This window comes from Trichophyton rubrum (genome assembly GCF_000151425.1).
Source record: "Trichophyton rubrum CBS 118892 genomic scaffold supercont2.4, whole genome shotgun sequence".
NCBI classification, from domain to species: Eukaryota; Fungi; Ascomycota; class Eurotiomycetes; order Onygenales; family Arthrodermataceae; genus Trichophyton; species Trichophyton rubrum.
Window position 1 is genome coordinate 60,221 of NW_003456425.1, and position 19,030 is coordinate 79,250.

General features: G+C 49.2%; 6 protein-coding genes across 10 annotated transcripts; 3 read left to right on the top strand and 3 right to left on the bottom strand.

Moving 5' to 3' along the window:
• The first annotated feature begins 802 nt into the window (after nt 1-802).
• On the top strand, nt 803-4,786 carry TERG_03875 (uncharacterized protein). 2 transcript variants are annotated; one of them, XM_003234775.2, is made up of 8 exons: nt 803-1,373; nt 1,436-1,448; nt 1,516-1,551; nt 1,600-1,661; nt 1,733-1,836; nt 1,896-1,973; nt 2,070-3,835; nt 3,889-4,786. In XM_003234775.2, the coding sequence occupies exons 1-8, from the start codon at nt 1,183-1,185 to the stop codon at nt 4,300-4,302; spliced, it is 2,664 nt and encodes an 887-aa protein (XP_003234823.1). In that variant the 5' UTR covers nt 803-1,182; the 3' UTR covers nt 4,303-4,786. The 2 variants fall into 2 exon arrangements, with proteins under 2 accessions (XP_003234823.1, XP_047606107.1); XM_047749669.1 differs by having other exon boundaries at nt 2,070-4,786.
• Nucleotides 4,514-6,473, bottom strand: TERG_03876 (uncharacterized protein; the record flags this gene model as incomplete). Its single annotated transcript, XM_003234776.1, has 5 exons — nt 4,514-5,352; nt 5,428-5,653; nt 5,725-5,946; nt 6,016-6,194; nt 6,251-6,473. 5 exons carry the CDS (start codon nt 6,471-6,473, stop codon nt 4,514-4,516), a joined length of 1,689 nt encoding a protein of 562 aa, XP_003234824.1.
• Nucleotides 6,474-7,125: 652 nt separating this feature from the next.
• TERG_12075 (uncharacterized protein) lies at nt 7,126-8,187 on the top strand. Its single transcript, XM_047751088.1, has one exon. It carries the CDS (start codon nt 7,521-7,523, stop codon nt 7,761-7,763), a length of 243 nt encoding a protein of 80 aa, XP_047606108.1. The 5' UTR covers nt 7,126-7,520; the 3' UTR covers nt 7,764-8,187.
• A 638-nt stretch (nt 8,188-8,825) lies between these two features.
• Nucleotides 8,826-10,251, top strand: TERG_03877 (uncharacterized protein; the record flags this gene model as incomplete). Its single annotated transcript, XM_003234777.2, has 4 exons — nt 8,826-9,572; nt 9,634-9,744; nt 9,822-9,988; nt 10,074-10,251. The coding sequence occupies 4 exons, from the start codon at nt 8,826-8,828 to the stop codon at nt 10,249-10,251; spliced, it is 1,203 nt and encodes a 400-aa protein (XP_003234825.2).
• Nucleotides 10,252-10,626: 375 nt separating this feature from the next.
• On the bottom strand, nt 10,627-13,176 carry TERG_03878 (uncharacterized protein; the record flags this gene model as incomplete). 2 transcript variants are annotated; one of them, XM_003234778.2, is made up of 3 exons in its annotated part: nt 12,396-13,176; nt 10,773-12,307; nt 10,627-10,705 (listed from the first exon to the last, which is right to left on the bottom strand). In XM_003234778.2, the coding sequence occupies exons 1-3, from the start codon at nt 12,930-12,932 to the stop codon at nt 10,627-10,629; spliced, it is 2,151 nt and encodes a 716-aa protein (XP_003234826.1). In that variant the 5' UTR covers nt 12,933-13,176. The 2 variants fall into 2 exon arrangements, with proteins under 2 accessions (XP_003234826.1, XP_047606109.1); XM_047749670.1 differs by having other exon boundaries at nt 10,773-13,176.
• Nucleotides 13,177-13,182: 6 nt separating this feature from the next.
• Nucleotides 13,183-18,504, bottom strand: TERG_03879 (uncharacterized protein). 3 transcript variants are annotated; one of them, XM_003234779.2, is made up of 3 exons: nt 17,775-18,504; nt 14,690-17,692; nt 13,183-14,621 (listed from the first exon to the last, which is right to left on the bottom strand). In XM_003234779.2, exons 1-3 carry the CDS (start codon nt 17,827-17,829, stop codon nt 13,957-13,959), a joined length of 3,723 nt encoding a protein of 1,240 aa, XP_003234827.1. In that variant the 5' UTR covers nt 17,830-18,504; the 3' UTR covers nt 13,183-13,956. The 3 variants fall into 3 exon arrangements, with proteins under 3 accessions (XP_003234827.1, XP_047606111.1, XP_047606110.1); XM_047749672.1 differs by having other exon boundaries at nt 13,183-17,692; XM_047749671.1 differs by having other exon boundaries at nt 14,690-18,504.
• Between the last annotated feature and the right edge of the window lie 526 nt (nt 18,505-19,030).

Here is a 19,030-nt window from a genome sequence, read left to right on the forward strand (position 1 = left end):
TTCATATCTTCTCTTCTCACCCTCCTTATGACGCTGCACGGCCCGCCCAAGCACTGCACTAATATCCATTGTATTTCTCTATTCCTCTCTCTCTCTCTCTCTCTCCTCCCTGAAAAAGACCGCTTCCCCCTTTTTGTTCGTCTCGTCCCTTTTGCTACTCACTTTCCTTGCTCCGTTTACTTTATTCGGTTAATGCATCATTCACGACCAAACCCATCTCTACATTAATATCATCCTCCCCCGACCCGACCTACCTATCCTCCTACCATGCCTCCTCGACTACGCCATGTTCCAACCTCTCCTTCTACCCTGTTTCTTCCTTGCCTCTGCCAAAAAGAAAAAACGAACCCACCCCCCCTTTTCTTCTTCTTCTTCTCTCCTTCCTCCTTACTTCTTGCTATCCCCCTTTTCTTCTATTTTCGTGATGATGTACGAGAACCCCGTCTCTCTCTCTCTCTCTTTAACTTATCGCGACTTGACATTCTATCTTCCATCTGTGATGTGCTATTAAACTACCGGCTTCTCTCTTCTACCCAGCTCATCTAGATTAAGCTTAAGCTCAGCATCTCATGTCTTATCTTTCTCCAGCTCGTACGTAACAAGCAGTAGCCGCAGCTAAGAAGCAGACTAAGTAAGCCTGACTAAACTAACTGTCCAACCTTGCTATTTATATGGTCCGGTGTTGATGTTGGCAACATGCGAGATTTACCTGGCAGCGCAGACAAGGAAGACGGACGCCGGCCCGTCGAGGGATGGCCGGCTTCGTCTACTGCAATATACAGCGCGGAGACAACTAGTCCGCTGTCTATCTCTGTATATTCCTGTCAGGCAGTCTGTCTAACCGTCTCATGCAAGCTGTGCTGCCGGGGCAAGGATACTTACAAGTTACCTTCACCTTAGCTCGCCGTCGCCACCAGCGCCGACCTCGAGCCTGATAAGCTCGTCTCTTCCCGGCCTCGACTTTATTCTTCTTGTCTTCTCCTCTTCTTCTTCTTGTCTTCTCGTCTTCTTCTTCCAGGCTGTGTGACTTTTGCCTCTTCTCGTCCTCGCTGCCCCTCCGCCCGCACGCCTCTACAACTACATCAACATCCAACATCACAACTACATCAATATCACAACTCCACCAACACCAAGATAGAAGATAACTGAGAAGAGATAACTGAGGAGATAACTGAGGAGAGAATGGCTCCTGGCATCGACACCTCCCATCACCATCGAGAGCGCCGGCCGTCCGTCGGGGCTCCGCATTCAGACCTCCAGGGCCCCGTCGGACCGGGCTTCTCTCGTCCCAAGCACAAGCGGACCTTCACCGGCTTTGGGCCCAAGGACATCAAGTCCGTCGAGGCCAGCATCCCCGAGCCCCAGCGAGCTGCGTGAGTCTTCCTTGTCTACTCTAGTTTACCGGGTTGTGCTGTGGGTACTAACGGTGGTGCAGGTGGAAGAAATACGTAAGGATGCAGCAGAGATATAACCATCTGACCAGCTACCAAGTTGCTGACTGACGGGCGGGAACAGGCTCCCAAGGAATTCGAGACCAAGGAGGAGTTCGAGGTTGGTCAACCCGGCTGTCTTGCTTGGATATCTACTGACTAGCTGCAGTCCGAGGTCGTCCGCCATGTCGAAACCAGCTTGGCCCGCTCCATCTTCAACTGCGACGAAGTGTACGTTGGCCGTGCAAGATAGCTGGTTAATTGAACAGAAAGAAGACATGCTGATACTTCTGGGTAACTAGAGCTGCCTACTCGGCCACGGCCCTGGCCTTCAGGGACCGCCTGGTCGTCGAGTGGAACAAGACCCAGCAGCGCCAGACCTTCAAGGACCAGAAGAGAGTCTACTGTAAGCTGTCTTCCTATCTTCCCGGTTCAAGAGTACTACCACCTGCTAACAGACACAAGATCTCTCGCTGGAGTTCCTCATGGGACGAGCCCTTGACAATGCCATGCTCAATGTCGGCCTGAAGGACCTCGCCAAAGGTGCGTCCCTGCTCGCATCCCAAGTCCCGGTTATCGAGTCTTATCTATGTCAAGTTTCTCTGCCTAAGATCAGTGCTAATGCTACGTCATAACCAGACGGACTGGGCGATCTCGGGTTCCGCGTCGAGGACATCATCAAGCAGGAGAACGACGCTGCCCTGGGCAATGGAGGCCTCGGTCGTCTGGCTGCCTGCTTCCTCGACAGCCTGGCCTCGCTCAATTACCCGGCCTGGGGCTACGGCTTGCGCTACCGCTACGGCATCTTCAAGCAGGAGATCGTCAACGGCTACCAGATCGAGGTTCCAGACTACTGGCTCGACTTCAACCCCTGGGAGTTCCCGCGCCACGACGTCACCGTAGACATCCAGTTCTACGGATGGGTCCGCAAGTACCAGGATGAGAACGGCAAGACAGTCCACTCCTGGCAGGACGGCGAGATCGTCCAGGCCGTCGCCTACGACATGCCCATCCCGGGCTACCAGACGCCCACCACAAACAACCTGCGTCTCTGGTCCTCCAAGGCCGCCAGCGGTGAATTCGACTTCCAGCGCTTCAATGCCGGAGACTACGAGAGCGCCGTCGCAGACGAGCAGCGCGCCGAGACCATCTCCGCCGTGCTCTATCCCAACGACAACCTCGACAGAGGCAAGGAGCTGCGTCTAAAGCAGCAGTACTTCTGGTGCGCCGCCTCCCTCTTCGACATCGTCCGTCGCTACAAGAAGACCAAGCGGCCCTGGAGCGAGTTCTCCGACCAGGTCGCCATCCAGCTCAATGATACCCACCCTACACTAGCCATTGTCGAGCTCCAGCGTATCTTCGTCGATGAGGAAGGCCTTGACTGGGACGAGGCCTGGCGTCTCGTCTCCAACACCTTCGGCTACACCAACCACACCGTCCTCCCCGAGGCATTGGAGAAGTGGTCTGTCCCGCTGATGCAGAACCTGCTGCCCCGTCACCTCCAGATCATCTACGAGATCAACATGGCCTTCCTGCAGCACGTCGAGCGCAAGTTCCCCAAGGACCACGACCTGCTCAGCCGCGTCTCCGTCATCGAAGAGTCCCAGCCCAAGATGGTCCGCATGGCTCACATCGCCATCATCGGCTCGCACAAGGTCAATGGCGTCGCCGAACTGCACTCCGACCTCATCAAGTCCACCATCTTCAAGGACTTCGTCTCCATCTACGGGCCCGACAAGTTCGGCAACGTCACCAACGGCATCACCCCTCGCCGCTGGCTGCACCAGGCTAACCGCAGACTGTCAGACCTCATCGCCTCCAAGCTCGGCGGCCACGAGTTCCTCAAGAACCTTACCTTGCTCGACAAGCTGGAAGGCTTCATCGACGACAAGGAGTTCAAGACCGAGTGGGCTGCCATCAAGACCGCTAACAAGGAGCGTCTGGCAAAACACATCCTCGACACCACGGGCGTCAAAGTCAATCCCACGGCCCTGTTCGATATCCAGGTCAAGCGTTTCCACGAGTACAAGCGTCAGCAGCTTAACATCCTAGGCGTCATCCACCGCTACCTCCGCATCAAGGCCATGAGCCCCGAGGAACGCTCCAAGCTGGCCCCCCGTGTCTCCATCTTCGGCGGCAAGGCTGCTCCAGGTTACTGGATGGCCAAGACCATCATTCACTTGATCAACAGCGTGGGTGCAGTGGTCAACAACGACCCGGACGTCGGTGACTTGCTCAAAGTCATCTTCATCGAAGACTACAACGTCAGCAAGGCCGAAATCATCTGTCCTGCCTCCGACATCAGCGAACACATCTCCACTGCCGGCACAGAGGCCAGTGGAACAAGTAACATGAAATTCGTCCTCAACGGCGGCCTCATCATCGGAACCTGCGACGGTGCCAACGTGAGTCTCCTTATATTCTACCCTTCCCTATCCATTGCTAACCTGTGCTGTAGATCGAAATTACCCGCGAAATCGGTGAAAATAACATCTTCCTGTTCGGCAACCTGGCCGAAGACGTCGAGGACCTTCGTCACGCTCACGTCTACAACCCCTCAAGCATCACTCTTGACCCTTCGCTGTCAGCTGTCTTCGATGCCATCCGCGCCAACACCTTCGGCGATGCAAACTCCTTCTCGGCAATCATCGACTCGATCACCCAGCATGGCGATTACTACCTGGTCTCCGACGACTTTAACTCCTACGTCAAGACGCATGATATCATTGACGAGGCCTTCAAAGACAAGGACGGATGGGTCGAGAAGAGCATCCTGAGCGTTGCCAGGATGGGTTTCTTCTCGTCCGATCGTGCTATTGCCGAGTATGCCGAGGGTATCTGGAACATCGAGCCTTTGGACATCACCAAGTAATTTATTTACTTGGAACATATAATGTGATGAGAAGTGATAGGGCGGGTGATGATTTTCGTTGACCAAGTTGATTTCTAATTTGTCGTTTTTTTCGTGGTAAAATTGTCCCCAGATTCAGAGAAGTGCTTGTTATAGCAAGCACAGACAGAATAGCAAATAGCAGTTAATTGATCTATCTCACTTGATATTGAATTCCCGAGTCAAGAACCAGCTAGACCCAGGGTGGCGCTGCGAACCACAAAACCTTTTCAGCCTCAAGCTCATCCCGGTAATCTTCATCCGGAAACGCATCTCGTATAATCTTCTCCCTATCCGCTGCTCCCTCTATAATGTATATCCCCTTCGTAAACTCCCAGTATTCAGGATAATATCCCGCACACTCCCAGTCCACGATACCAGACAACTTCCCGCGCTCAATAATGATATTATAAAAGTTCAAATCAGCATGGGAGAAGAACGACCGGTACGATTGGGAGTGAACGTGAGCAACAGCCTGTTTCGTCTCGGCAGAAATAAACTTGTGGATCAGCGCGTCGTGGAAATCCGACTCGTTGTCAAAGGGCCCACGGGCCCGGTCGTGAGAGTCCGGTAGGCGCACGTCTAGAAGTGGACCGCCTAGAACATTAGCAAAGCGGTGAGGAGTGGTGTTTGGGATTTCTCGGAGCTGTTTGATGGCTGATCGCAGGTCCGCCGAGAGCTGTGTGCGTTCCGGATACGATAGCCGGTGGAATACCTCCTGCAATTGCTGGCCTCTCACCCGAGTCATTACCAGCATTACTTTTCCCTGATGTTCGAATGTGTCTATAAATAGCGGGGCGGGTATTGATGTGTGCTGTTCAACAATTTGAAGCGCTTTTACTTCGTTATATCGAGCCCGGTGACAGTGCTTCATGTATAGTCCGAGTGGAAGTTGCTGTACTATCGAACTACGGTGCGGATAGAATCGTTTGTTGATCTGGGCTAGGAAAAGGTAGCACCATACCCGGATTGGTTTGGGGACAAAGTGCCAGCAGCTGCGAATATATTGGCTGACTGTCTTGCTTAGAGAAACTATTATTGTCCTGGTGTATTAGTTGATAGTTCTCAACTTCCCTTATACCGTTGAATTTTAGTTGTGAGTCTTACTGTAAGGCGATCGCGGCCAGCCGAGAGAAATATCATCTTCAACAGAAAAAAGATGCAATGCAGTAGCAATCTTGGAATGTATCTGGAGTAACTCCTCACTAGGCAAGGGGTATAATGAAGGATCTTGGGTGTACATTGTGAACATATGGGGACCGCCTTTCAAAGGCTCTCCATTGCTAAGGGTAAGATCAGTGCGTTCTCCGGGTGCAAGGGTGATCGCCAGATACTAGATATCAGTCACTTAGTATCAGACCATTACCCAGAATACTCGATTAATGATAGGCTGGTTGGACAAACATGAACGCTTTTCGCATCTGCCTCTATCTTCTTCGGTGGACCAGGGCCTAACCCCCTCGTAATCTCTAGATTACCTTCTCGAAAAGCGGACTGGACCGAGGGTGACAGGAGCAAAAGATTCTGTAGTGCATTCTTTGGCTCGGTACAACTTTCTAGAATGCCCCGTAGCCAACGAACTACATCAGGGGTTAAGAAGGCTTCCAAAATTGAAAGCATTGGGCTCTGAAGATACCGTCACTTCTTGTTAGACGAGAGTATTCCAAGGACCCGACAGCGGTGAGAGCTACCCACTTCATACGCCAATTCATCGTCATGGAAGATTGAAGGGGGTATAATCCATGCAGGTTCAACATTAAATGTTGCATTCGCAGCGAGACGTCCACGACGGTTGACCATGCAACAGCAATTCTGCATATCCCGGCTTTTTAGGAAACATTGCGATGGTAATGGTATATCCTCTTGTTTTGTGACTTCAAGCACCATAGTTAGCTTCTAATCTGAATAGTATTATTCACTGGAGTTTTACATTTAGTAACCAATCGCCTCCAGTCTTTCTTGAATTCCCGTAGGCTTGCTTCAACACTGCGGTTTGGGTTCTCTTCCACCTTTCGCAGTAGGTATATAGCTGCACAGCTTGGGTCTCGGGCCTTATCCAAGAATCGTTTCAACAGCAGGTGTTCGGTGGGAGTTAAAGCAGCAGATTTTACAGTGTCAAGAGCAGTTGCAACAACGTTCTCCTCAGGCTCCATTGCATTTGGCTATCATCAATGACAGCCTGTAACCGAACTAAAAAAAGCATTGCTCGGCCTGGCTTGCTGTTGCTATCAAGCGTTGAGGTCGTCCTAAGGTAAGTCTCAACCATAAAAGGCCTGAACCTAATCTGGATAGCACGTGACATAAAAACTCTGCTAACTAATTTATTACTAATTGTGATCAACCGGGGACTGTGCGGGGATTATCTTGGTTTCATTGGTCGATATGTTGACGCTAACCATATTTGATTAATTATGAACTTAAAAGCTTCACTTCGACTTGGCACCTCCGTAACTTAAATAGCTAACTACACCACCAAACGATAGTCATGCAAACGGTTTCCACTACTCCGTACTCCGTACCAAATATAACTATTAGAAAGGACATACTCTTCAGTATGCGAGGCTCGCGCCTCTCGGGGCTCCGAGGGAAGAATTTCTGTGGTTTCTCCGTTACTATGCACCTGGTTTTAGTTCTTCAGGGGTCTGCATTGAGCTCAATCTTGAGGCCCTGGAAAAGAACACAATTGGCTGGTGGGCATGCATAATCCGTTTGTGCTAGACCTCGTATCTGTGTTTCCTTGAATCTTGGAGATGGAGGGTGCTGGGGCTGATCGTTTTGACCGGGGCTCAGGGCTATTCCCAGAATCCCCCCCCCTCCACCGGGGGTACTTCGTCGACAGTATAATTCTCACGGCATCCCATCTACATATACCCCCTTTATACTTGTTCCTATTCACTTCTTTTGATAAGACAGAAGCGGGAGAACTCCATAACAAAATAATCCAGTACATATACGAAACACTTCGCTCAATACATTAAGATATGGATCTCGAGTTCGACGAACATGGATATTATATCCTACTTTCAGATCGTGGGGATAGTTGGCGATTCCACTGGGGCCTCTACCTTGCCAAAACAAAAACATCACCATCTCGTCAATGACACGCCCTCGACTGACTGGCGATTAGAAGTCAAAGAGAGCGGCAATGTGCTTCAGTCCAATAAACTCTTGGTGCCCTGAAGATCGGAATCATTGAGCCGATGTTGCATGAGATGCTAGGGCAATGCCTCATTGAAATCCCTATCGAGTATTCCACCCGCTTTAAGGAGAACATCACCTGTCGAGTCTGGCTTAAGGAGGCCGTCCATGAGCTCAACGAAAGGGGCCTACTGAATCTCCATGAATCTGTCGATTCGATAGAGTTTGAAGCGAATAGCACAGCTTTGTCTAGCAAGGCCACAAAGAAAAAGTCCGTCAAATTATCCATGGGGACTTGTCCGTGACTTGGTCACTCCCCTGTCCCGCGGTACACGGACACGCAAAGAGCTAGTAATCGTGAGCAGGGACCTAGTGAAATGAACAGAGACAAAATGAATACTTTCATAGATGGCACCTTCTTACATGGTCCCACGGCTTGCTATTGTATTTGCCCCCTTAAGTTTTCCTCTCAATTATCTAGGAGTATCACTGTATCGGAGTGTGATGTCTTTTGGTGGGCATTGGCTAGCCCGGAGCACATGGACAAGGAGAATTATTCAAATCTATATTTCCTTCTGATACTGCGCTTTCACAAACCTCCCTCATAAGTCCGGAGCTGTAGTTGAAGAAATCAGTCATTTTGGAAGCGAGAAGAAACCCACCCCCACTGGGCACTACTTCACGCTTGGTCCCCTGAGTTAACTGAGGAGTTAAGGCTGCCCCTGGACCTTGTTCACTAACTAACCACCGTTTCGCCTCATTCTTCAGCAACAACAACTGCTGCCTGTTGTGCCGCCTAGAACGGGCGTTCGGCGACTTTTAAGCCGCGAGTCCGTCGGTGGCTTGCTTTTCTACGGTTGAAGAATATAATATTTAAGCCGGATTTGTTTTTATTTTGCTCGTGGATGTCGACAATTCCACTCGATAAGCTGATAGCTCGACAGTTATCATCGAGTTTCCTACCAGCAACATGCTTCTGATGGAACCCGTGAGTATATTGACGGCAGCTTTACTGGCCCTCCTGGGCTACTTTATCGTCCAGACAATTTATCGTCTATATTTCCACCCTTTGAGCAAGTTCCCTGGCCCAAAAATTGCAGCTGCTGGTCGTTTCTATGAGTTTTATTTCGACATAGTCAAGGGCGGCATGTATATATGGGAAATACAGCGCATGCACGAACAGTACGGTGAGCATAATTTATTCTCTCGGATTATACGGTATTAGTTAACTATCTAATCATTGTTATACAGGCCCTATTGTACGTGTCAACCACCGAGAACTTCATATTAAAGACCCCGACTACTACGCCGAGGTATACAGTTCTCGGAAACAAGAGAAGGACTTCCATGCCGTCTCTGCTTATGGCATGACACAGTCTATGATCACAACTCTTGATCATGACCATCATCGTTTCCGCCGGGGCCTTCTAAACTCTTTCTTCTCTAAACGAGCCGTGGCCAGTCTCGAGCCTATGGTTCTAGAGAAAGTCAACCGTGCCGCAGAACGCATCGAAGAGGCCTTTAACCAGAACGAACTTGTCCCTTTTGATAAGGTATTTGCTGCAGTGACTGCAGATATTATCTCAAAATATTCATATGGCCGAAGTGTGGACTACTTGGAGAAGAAGGACTATCAAAATGACTTTAGAGATTTCGGGAATGTTGCCAGTAACTTATCACATATTTTCACCTTCCTCCCTGGCATGATGGGTGTGGTCAAGGTTATACCTGAAGCATGGCTACAGACTATACAACCGCAGGCTGTTGGGTTTTTCAGCATGAGAAATCTAGTGAGAGACCAATCATTGGCCATGCTAAAAGAAACCCATCGTCCAGGATACATATCACCAGAGGGACCTGATCGGAATATTTTCCATGCCCTCTGTGACCCTGGAGTGCCGGAGAAGGAGAAGGAGATTGAACGACTGACAGAAGAAGGATTGGGCGTCCTTGCTGCGGGCACAGAAACAACGGCTAGAACGTTGACCGTAGGCACCTACTATCTATACCACGATAAATCAGTTCTGCATAAATTGCGCCAGGAGTTAAAAGAAGTGATGCCAAAACCAGACAGTTCTATTACTTGGGCACAGTTGGAGAAATTGCCTTACCTCGTACGTTTTTATTCTTCTATGATGAATACCATTTTGAAAATCTCACTAACGGGCCGCTTAGAACGGAGTTATCAATGAGTCACTTCGTCTGTCTCATACTCTGGTCATGAGGCTCCCGCGGATTGCAAAGGACCAAAGCCTGGCATATGGAGAATATGTTATCCCCCCAGGCGTAAGTCTTCCAAAAAATTACCACTGTTACTTACTCCATTGGAAATTGATTGATATAACTGACCTCGCCCTATGCAGACCCCTGTAAGCATGATATCGTACTTCATTCATCTCGATCCAAAGATATTCCCTGATCCACAAAAATTTGACCCTGAGCGCTGGATTCGAGCTACAGAGAAGGGTGAACGGCTGTCCAAATATAATGTCTCATTCACAAAGGGAAACAGAATTTGCCTTGGAATGAAGTGAGTTTTCTTCTCTACCCGTTTGTGAACCGTATGTACCACCCTGTTTTTCTGAATGCTGATGTTGTTTTCTCATTTTTATTAGCCTCGCATATATCGAGCTGTATCATATGTTTGCCACCATGGCCCGCAGATTCGATATGGATCTGCATAACACCACGTTTGACAATATTCGAGTCGATAGGGAATTCGGCCCAGGCTTGCCGAAGGGTAAAAACGTCATTGAGGGTTACGCCAAAGTGAACAAAGTTTTGACTGAGTAGTTACAGAGCGTTGGATGAATTTGATTGACAGGGTCATTATCATCATTGGTGTTTGTATTATTTGCGAGATAGAAATCGGTGCATACCAAGAGTGTTGTTTTATTTAAATTGGTATAATTCACAGGTAAATTTTTACAGTCCAATATTCATAAGCTGAACCCCGGTGTGAGATGCAATATGGTCAATAAATATAGCGAGGGAATCAGAAAAAGCGATAGATTCAAAATGGGTATATAGCGTTGAAGCCTTGCTCCTTCCACAGGGCGATAGATGCTTATAAAGGATGCACACCATCGAGTCATAAATGAAAGCAAATCTTATGGTGACATAAGAGGAATTATTGTCAAAGGAAAATTTTGTTTATATCCAGATCCTCTATTCCGTGGTGAGCTCTTTAACGCGTCGTTCTAACTCAGGAACAGCTCGAAGTTGTAGATCAATATCTTCCTTCTCACTGAAAGCAAAAACAAACATCGTTAGTAAGGAAATCTAGTAAGGTTGAGAGCTAATACCAAACTCACTCTTCAAGCTTCAGTCGGCGTTCCCAGTCCAAACCGGTAAAGATACAGTTTCCCTGGCCGTCAAACTGGAGGATCTTCTTGTGGTATTTCCACAGACTCCTCCGGTGGGAAACTGTCATCAAGGTGACACCAAGTTCCTTAGCAGTCTCGTACATGACCTTTTCGATCTCCAGTGTGACCGAGGAAGTACATTCATCTAAAATAGCGTATTTTGGCTTATGATAGAACAATCGAGCCATAGCAATTCGTTGCTGTAGTCCGCCGGAGAGTACATCTCGCCACTCTTCTTCGGCATCCCAACCACCGGGTCTGTCGACGATGGACGAAATCTCCACGATGGATAAGATGTCGAAAAGGTCTGAGTCGGTGACCCCCTTTTCATGCATTTCTTTGAGGCCATCAGGATAAATGACCTGCTGCCGAAGGGTTCCGCGTGACAAATATGGGCGCTGTGGTATATAGAAGATATCTTCAAAGGACGGCTTCTTAACTGTACCACCGTATACAGGCCATAATCCACCAAGAATACGGAAAAGAGATGACTTTCCACAACCGTTAGGTCCAACGATAAGCAGATGCTCTCCAGGATGGACAGTGAAGGTAAGCTTTTCAACCAAAACATCTCCATTGGGTGAGATGATGGGCACATCTGTGAATTCGATCGAGTCACTTTCAACGATGGTTCCGCGATTTCCAAGAACAGCGGCATTAGCATCCGTTGATACGGAAGAGACAAGCTTCTTCTGGAAACGACCGGCAGTTATGTCATCCATTACCTCCAAGAGAGAAGCCACACGAGAAGTATGTCCGGCAAGCTGGGAAATCTCCTTGTATGAGAACATCACTCTTCCAAAGGCATCGGAGGAGGACAGCAGTATCCTCCGGTTGGTCACGAAGCTCTCAGTCCGATCTCCCATGGTTGAGGTTATTTGGCTAGGGATTTTAAAGAAGACAGGCACACTGCATAATATCAAACCCAAAGCACCCCAGAAGTATTTGATAACAAAGTCTTCCATGAAGCCATGGTAGAGTCTCCTTCGCAAGATCCGGTTGACATGTTTAATAAGAGTGAAATACCCCTTGTCTAGAGTATCTCTCTCTGATTCATGGCCGTGATAAAGAGCAACCTCTTCGCTATAATCAATTAACCTCGTATGCTGGAAACGGAACTCTCCCTCTAGCTTCGCTTCCTCGGCCACGTATTTACCAAAAGGTGGGGTAAGGGCTCTCATAGCATTAGCGGAGAGCTGCACCAAAAGTGCCATGATGAAAAGGCCCTCGCCACCCACGTTTTTGGAGAGAGAGTAATTGTAAATAGCCATATCGAGAATCGGTTTGGCAAGGTTAGAGTATAACTCCGCCAAGCTGTTGGAAAATCGCGATATGTCCACGGTGATAAGCTGGTCTGGGTTCTTGATCCGGTCATCCAGCGCAGATAACGCATAAAAGTTCATATTTGACAAGTACTGGTTATGAATGTACTCAGTCAGGCGTTTCCGGTACTGAAGGGCCAGCTGGCATTGGTGGTACGAAAGCTACCATCCCAAGCAGGTTAGCAAGGGAACAACCAAGCTCAAGTCTATAAATGCAAATAGAAGTCCACTTTAAAAGCAAGATACTTACCATTGAATTGGTAAAGGTGGCCGGTACCGCTACAGTCATCCACCAGGCCAGAGAAAGGAGGAACTCCCTGCCTTTGCCTCTAACCAAGCTGCTGACGAGTTTTCCATCCAGCTCCGCAACATATAAACTCAACAACGTCCTCAAAACAAGAAATACTGAATGGCTTATCAGTAGTCGGAGCTCTTTGCTCTTCCAGCCTGGTATCACAATCTTCAACAGCCGCAGTAAATTCCGCAGAAACTCTCGATTCAGACCAACCCTTTTCCGAGGTGGACCACCGCCATCACCTCCTGCGCCTGTGCTATCTTCCCCATTCAACTTTCGAGTGCCAGCTCTGTTTCCAGCCTGAATCTCAGAGGCAGACCTTTGCTCGGCAATAGCATTGTGTATTCGTTTGGCGAGGGCGAGAAAAAGCGTTAGGTAAACTGCGCGAGATATGCCGGTGCGGTGCTTGACGTATTTCTTGGTGAGAAGAGATACAAGATCTTTGATTGACCGTTCTAGTCCGTGTCCTGTCGGGTGAGAAAGGACCGCCATGGTGGTGGAAGTAGTTTGTGGTGATGTTGTCGCCGCAATCTGGGGTATTAACTAGCGGCTTGCCGAAGCAACCGCCTTAGCGAGGAAATACGTTCTATCTGAGCTGGAGATCAAGCATATACCTGGCATCCTGCTGTCCCTACACATCTAGCTCCACATATGCTCAACTCCCAACGTCCAAAACTCCCAGATTGTCTTGTTTTCATCTTCATCTCTTCGTCGCCTTCGGCCTCGTTGAAATCATCGCGGTTGGCAAAGCCGAAGTCACATGACCTCGGTGCGCCGCGCTAACATGTGATTAACACCGAAAATTCCGCTCAAAAGGGAAGAAGATGGAGAAGATGAGAAGGAGCAAGATGGAAGATGAGACGAGACGAAGAGTCAAGTTCGATGATAGATAATTATTGTATATAATGAGTAATGCCAGGCTTCCCTTGAACGTATGTCCTTCAATACTACGTTGAGCTCAACCATCTCACAAGAATCGAGTAACCAGTCAGTCCAGACAAAAAGCAACCACCGTAACTAAAGACAGAAAAACAAACTGTTTGAGTTTGGACTGCTGACAGCATAGTTATGCCTAGCTATCCTATCGGAAGAGCAAGAGGAAAAAATGAATGCAAGAAAAGATGTCCATAATCCAGTTGTTGCATGCATGTATGCGCCTATGGGAAAAACCATCCACGTCCTCGCTAAACCAAAAAACATGTGCGGTAAGATATGGTAAATACATTGAAGGTATAAATGGGAAGTCGTCAATAAGGAAAGCTTGCTGCAAACACTTGGGAGAGTAGAGGAAAGGAGAGGATATATTAAATAGATTCGCTAGAAGGGGATATTGAACGATGAGTGGGAGAATAGTCAAAATTGGTACAGAAGGTATAGTTTCGGCAGTGCCAGAGTCAAGATGTATACTTATGTGCTGAAAGACCAAGAGAAAAGAAAAAAAATATCACGAAAGTAACTTTGCAGTTCCGCGTAATCGTCAATGAAAAGCGAATTCAGTTGTAAAATGGATAGGTATTCATGCATCATCCGGATTTCTCAGGCCTGCGTTTATAAGTGCCACGATATGGCTTTCCTTAAGTTCTGCGAAGGCCTCAGGGTCTTGTTTCTGTAGAGTAAGCAATTCTTCCAGGTTGGAAGCGCCATCATGGAGTATGGGACGGGATGAGGAGGATCGGTCTTCACTGTGGACATTTGTATCGGTGTCTTCGCCTTGAAGAGAACGAAGACGTTCAAGTTTTTCGCGGAGAGCTTGAACTTGTACTGCATCTGGAGGTGACTGGGAGATTGTTTTCTCCGAAGACTCCTGGTCTGCGTCCTTGCTCTTGTCCTTGTCTGAGCGACCGAGTAGCGAATGACTGAAATGGTGACTGAGACGGTGGACTTTCCCTTCTTCAGAGGTAAGTGCGCGGGAGTGGAGGGATGTATTCGAACTAGTCCGGGAGAGACGAACAGCGTATCGATCTACATCCTCGTCTTCACCATCTGCTTCAGCCGTTGTATTGCCGTTGGCGGATGAACCAACCGGTTCAAGGATAGTAGAATCATTAACGTTAGATAGATTAGGAGAACCATCACTTGAGCGGGTTGTGGAGGTCTCATCGGGTATGCGGGTATCCGGGAACTCATCCTCAAAACGTTGAATCATTCGTTGAAGTGTCATGTCAAGAAAGTGGAGTCGGCCTATTTACGGTAGGTCAGTTACATTACTTCATTGTTGTCAAATGCAAGCAAAAGAGTAAAATGCATACGATAGTTTAGATCATTACCTGCCCGGTCCTCACGGACCAAAGCAGGCCGCAGCCGAAGCCGGATCTTCCTCGCAGAGTTGAGTAGATCTCTTGACATATCACGAGGTTTCTTGGTCACGCGAACATGACTAAGGCGACGATATGGTGTAGAAGTGCCACTAGCAGTTGGAGACTGGTCGCCCAGAACATCTTCGACAGCGGTGTAATCTGAATTACCCAGACAGATTCCTAGCGCCTTGACAACTCCAGTACCACCAATGACATAGTCATAGTCTGAAGTAACTTTGGAGTCATCAATTTCCCCGTTTGCATCGTCAGCGTGGCCAACGAGATGTTCCAGGATATCGGGAACAGGAACATCCTTTACAGCAGCCTGGGTATCGGCCGACGATGATAGCTCCTCCTTCAACTCGCCATATTGGAGGTTGCGTAGGGAATAAGCCACTATCTGAGAAGCAAGGGCCTTGACAACCTCGTTATTTTCGGGAGTTGGAACATCGATATCAACGGCGACAATATTCCGAGATATGCGGGCTGCCGACATAAACGACGCATACAGCGCACAAGCCTCCTCCTGAGCTTCAGGGGTGCTTGCAGACGCCAGGTTCTGGATACCTGAGTTCTCAAGGATATTGATATGGCAAAGTTTAGGGCAGTCGGGTAAGATCTCAGCGAGAGCAATAGCATGCTCTGAACTAAGACAGACGTCCGCAAGATGTATTCGTCTTAGCTCCTTCATCTGTGGGAGGTATCTTCGTAGAATCCCCAATGAGTCAGGCTGTGTGATGAATAAGTCTTTGTTGTGCGATAGATCGATAAAGCGGAAGTTGGGTAACAGGGTCAGTCCCTGCATGAGTGAGCAGAGAGTTTTAGGCGTCAAGGAGCAATCCGCTAGGCTTAAGGCACTTAGAGGGAAAGTCTTGTCAAGAGTAGATGAGAAAAGACCAATGTGGGCTTCCAGCTTGTTGCCACCTAAATCAAGACCTTCACATTTACCACCCTGGAAGTAGTTGATGACATATTCGAGTCCCTCTTTGGTGAGATCGTTATTAGCTAGGCCTAGTCGCCGTAGTCCCATAGATCTGGCTGCATCACTTATTTTCTGCACATCTTCGGTCGATGGAGAGCATTCGCTAAGAACGAGTTCTTCAAGCCGCTCACCTCCAAAGCGCTGTGCAAGGGCATTTGCGAATATGGTACCGATATCGGGTACAGGCTTAGAAGGCCTGGTGATGGGTGACGCTGGACCATTGGTAGGGGGTGTGGGACGGGGTAAGGGTATGCCAGACAAGTCAATACCTCTGAGTGAGCGAGACATGTGTATGAAAAGACTGATATGTCGCCATCCCTCGGGGCCGATTTTCGAGTTCCCCTTTAGTGACAATTTTTCTATAGCTCCGTATCGAATTTCCTTTGCCAGCTCAGACCCGAGATTCCTGTGTTTCAACTGCCGGGCTTGTCTGGCAGCCTCGATGGTCTTGGTAGCCAGTAGACCGCCGAGGATGACCCTGACTGCTTCATCAGACAGACCACAGTCCTGTAATATCAGTTTCCGTACTGGGACGATGGAAAGCCAATCACTGAAGGTAATGATATCGGTCAAAGTCATTGGGAAGCCAGTCAAGTCCAGGACTGCAACAGTACCGGGGGACTCGGCCAAGATTGAAGATGGCGAAGAGATCTGTTCGACCAACTTCTTCAACACGCCTGTCTCTCGAAGCTGGCAGCATCGCCGGTATATTCGTAGAGGATCTGTGGTAGGCTGGTCTTGACCGCGCGATGACCGACGGACGGAGTTTGTTTTGGAAGTACTATTGCTTCCACCTTCGAGGTTGACCTGCAAGGGAATCGAGCCATTTTCCTCGGCTTGTCTTCTCTTCTTCTCCTTCCGCTCCTTGCGTTCCTCTTCCGAGCGCTTTTTCTTCTCCTGCTTCTTAGTCGGCGGTGGCTTGGATTTCTCGTCATCGATTGGATGCGAGTCTGGAGGCTGCACAGCACCATTACTTACAGGGGCATCCGAAGGCGGTGATGACGTCGGCAGAGGTGCATGTCCCGCTGCATGTTTTAACACGGTGCCTTCTTCGGCTTCCACTGCCTTGGGGTCGGATTTTTTCTTGGTGCTGCGTTCCTCGTCACCTTCAGATCTCCTTTGAGTCCCTGCAATCTCGACATCCACGCAAAACGCCACACGTCGCAGTTTTGCTTGGTTGAGTTCCGGAATCTTACAACGATCCCGGTCCGCATCAACATTCATCACTCGCCTTGGCCACACCCCGCCATTTGGGGCGTAGTTGGAGGACAGCTTGCCCAGGCTAGCTCCTCCTGATGAAGACAGTTTTCGGAATGCGTTGTGGAAGAACGAGGGGTGGCCGCTCCTTGGAGAGCCGCTTGTGAAGGAGCTGGAACCTTCCCCTGATTTATCAGCATCTTTCGGAGAGAATGCAGCACCGAAGGGATTTATCGAGTCAGATGGTTGTTGTTGCCGGCTGGTTGACGGCGACTCTCTCATGTGGCTCTGAGACGGAGGTGTGGAGCCAGAGGAGAACTTGGAGCTTAGAGTGGAAATCCAAGAGTTTCGCCGAGGTACGGGCTTTGGCGGTGTTCCTCTGGTACTCGCATTTGTGCTGGTGACCGTAGTTTGGGTTGTGCCCGTAAGAGCGACGGCGCTTGTAGTGATGTTTGGGGCAGGCGTATATTCCGGGCCAGTGCCCTGGCCCTGACCCTGGGCTTGGATCTGATTTTGATTTTGGCTTGGTGGAGATAGCGACTGTTGTTTTGGGGGCTCGTTCTCTAGGCTCTCAGAGAGTAGCGGCAATGGTTTGGATAATGATGATGCTGGCACCGGCTTTGGAGCCGAAGGCGACGCTTGTCCATTCTGTCCATTAGTAGTGCTGGCTGTCGCATCGTTTTGAGTAGCAGTGCCGTCGGCCTCAGGCTGCTGCTCATTTGACTTGTGCTGAGTAGGCCTGGAGGGCGTATTTTTGGATCGACCGGCAGTATCAGCTATACAGCACTGTCAGAGATGACCTCATATCACATTATTACATCTCACCAAGTCCCGATTAGAAAAAGATCATAAACATACCCCGCTGCGAATGATGGAGCCAGCTCACGTCTACGGCTTCAGCACCGCCTTCCATTGTGTATTGAAGCGAATGTGCGCAACGATGCGTGGAGAGGTAAAAGCTCCCAAATCCCTAAAGAGTCGGCCAACTGGTCCGTCTGTTTGCACTGGAATAAATGGGAGGCGAATATTGTTCAAGTCTACCGAGTACACGATCGTAGGTTGCCTTTCCAAGGAACAAAAGACGCAGCGACAAAAAGGGGAAAGAAAACAAAAAAGGAAAGAAACCTGCCCGGAAAATTGATGGATTGCGCAGTGAAAGGCGAAGATATGTCGCGAAATCGAGCAAGAGACGAGCGAGAAGTCGGTGTCGTGTGTGTATACGGCGGATTTCTCTTACAGCGGTTTCCGGCGGGAATCTTCCAAGGACGGACGAGGGAGGGAATGGCAGGTCATTGTGAATGAAACGAGCCGATTGCAGCGTCCAGAGCCATCAAGCAAGGGATAGCAGTGTGAAGGCGGGAGTGCTGTGCGAGCGTATATATGTGACTGTGCTGCGCTTGTGTCCTCCTGCTGGCGGCGAGAAGAGAGTCGTGGGAAAAAGTGTACCCTGTAGCAGGGCTGGTTTTATGTATCTCGCTTTCTTCCCGCAGAACCCAGAACGACGGCCAGGATTACAAAGCGGCTGATGCAAAAGTTTCTTCTTCTGCTGGCATGGCAGTTAGCCTAAGTTTAATCGCTTTCGCTTGTGCCGGTGGGAGACGGGTCTTGTCCGCTCCGGGCTGCATCTCCTTTCTTTTTCCCTCCACAGGATGAGATGGATGTGTCTCTTCTTCTCGACTGGCTGTATTGTGGCCAGCAGTAACTCGTGAGTGACCTGGCCTGGCGCGTTCGCTTGTTGTGGGGGAAATGAGAGGCCGGATGGCGTTGGCGGGCGGAGAGCCGGGGAGGCTATAGCAGCATCTTCCCCGTCCTTAATTGCGCCGGCTCGAGCTGATGTGTTCGGGTTCGTGGCTTGCTGGCCGTCTTCTGCTTTGCCTGCTGGTTGTGAAGATGAAGTCGCGAAGTCGACGTTGCGAGGATGTCGTCAAAGTATCCACTTTAGGAAAAGTACGGAGATCGCGTGACTTGCCGGTTGCGGCGGCGAGGAAGAACAATTATATAAAAATTAAAGTAGAAGTGAAGGAGACGAAGGGTCTACGTGAGATACAGTCTTATTCCATGGCTGGTCATAGTAAAGAAGATCATATCATTATTCCCATTCCGCCGCCAGGTCA

Coding starts and splice junctions, on each gene's coding strand:
- TERG_03875 (XM_003234775.2), top strand. CDS start 1,183: ATGGCTCCTGGCATCGACACCTCCCATCACCATCGAGAGCGCCGGCCG. Junction 1,837..1,895: donor GGACCAGAAGAGAGTCTACT/GTAAGCTGTCTT, acceptor AACAGACACAAG/ATCTCTCGCTGGAGTTCCTC. Junction 1,974..2,069: donor CCTGAAGGACCTCGCCAAAG/GTGCGTCCCTGC, acceptor CGTCATAACCAG/ACGGACTGGGCGATCTCGGG.
- TERG_12075 (XM_047751088.1), top strand. CDS start 7,521: ATGTTGCATGAGATGCTAGGGCAATGCCTCATTGAAATCCCTATCGAG.
- TERG_03879 (XM_003234779.2), bottom strand. CDS start 17,829: ATGGAAGGCGGTGCTGAAGCCGTAGACGTGAGCTGGCTCCATCATTCG. Junction 17,693..17,774: donor GCTCCATCATTCGCAGCGGG/GTATGTTTATGA, acceptor AGTGCTGTATAG/CTGATACTGCCGGTCGATCC. Junction 14,622..14,689: donor AGGTAATGATCTAAACTATC/GTATGCATTTTA, acceptor TACCGTAAATAG/GCCGACTCCACTTTCTTGAC.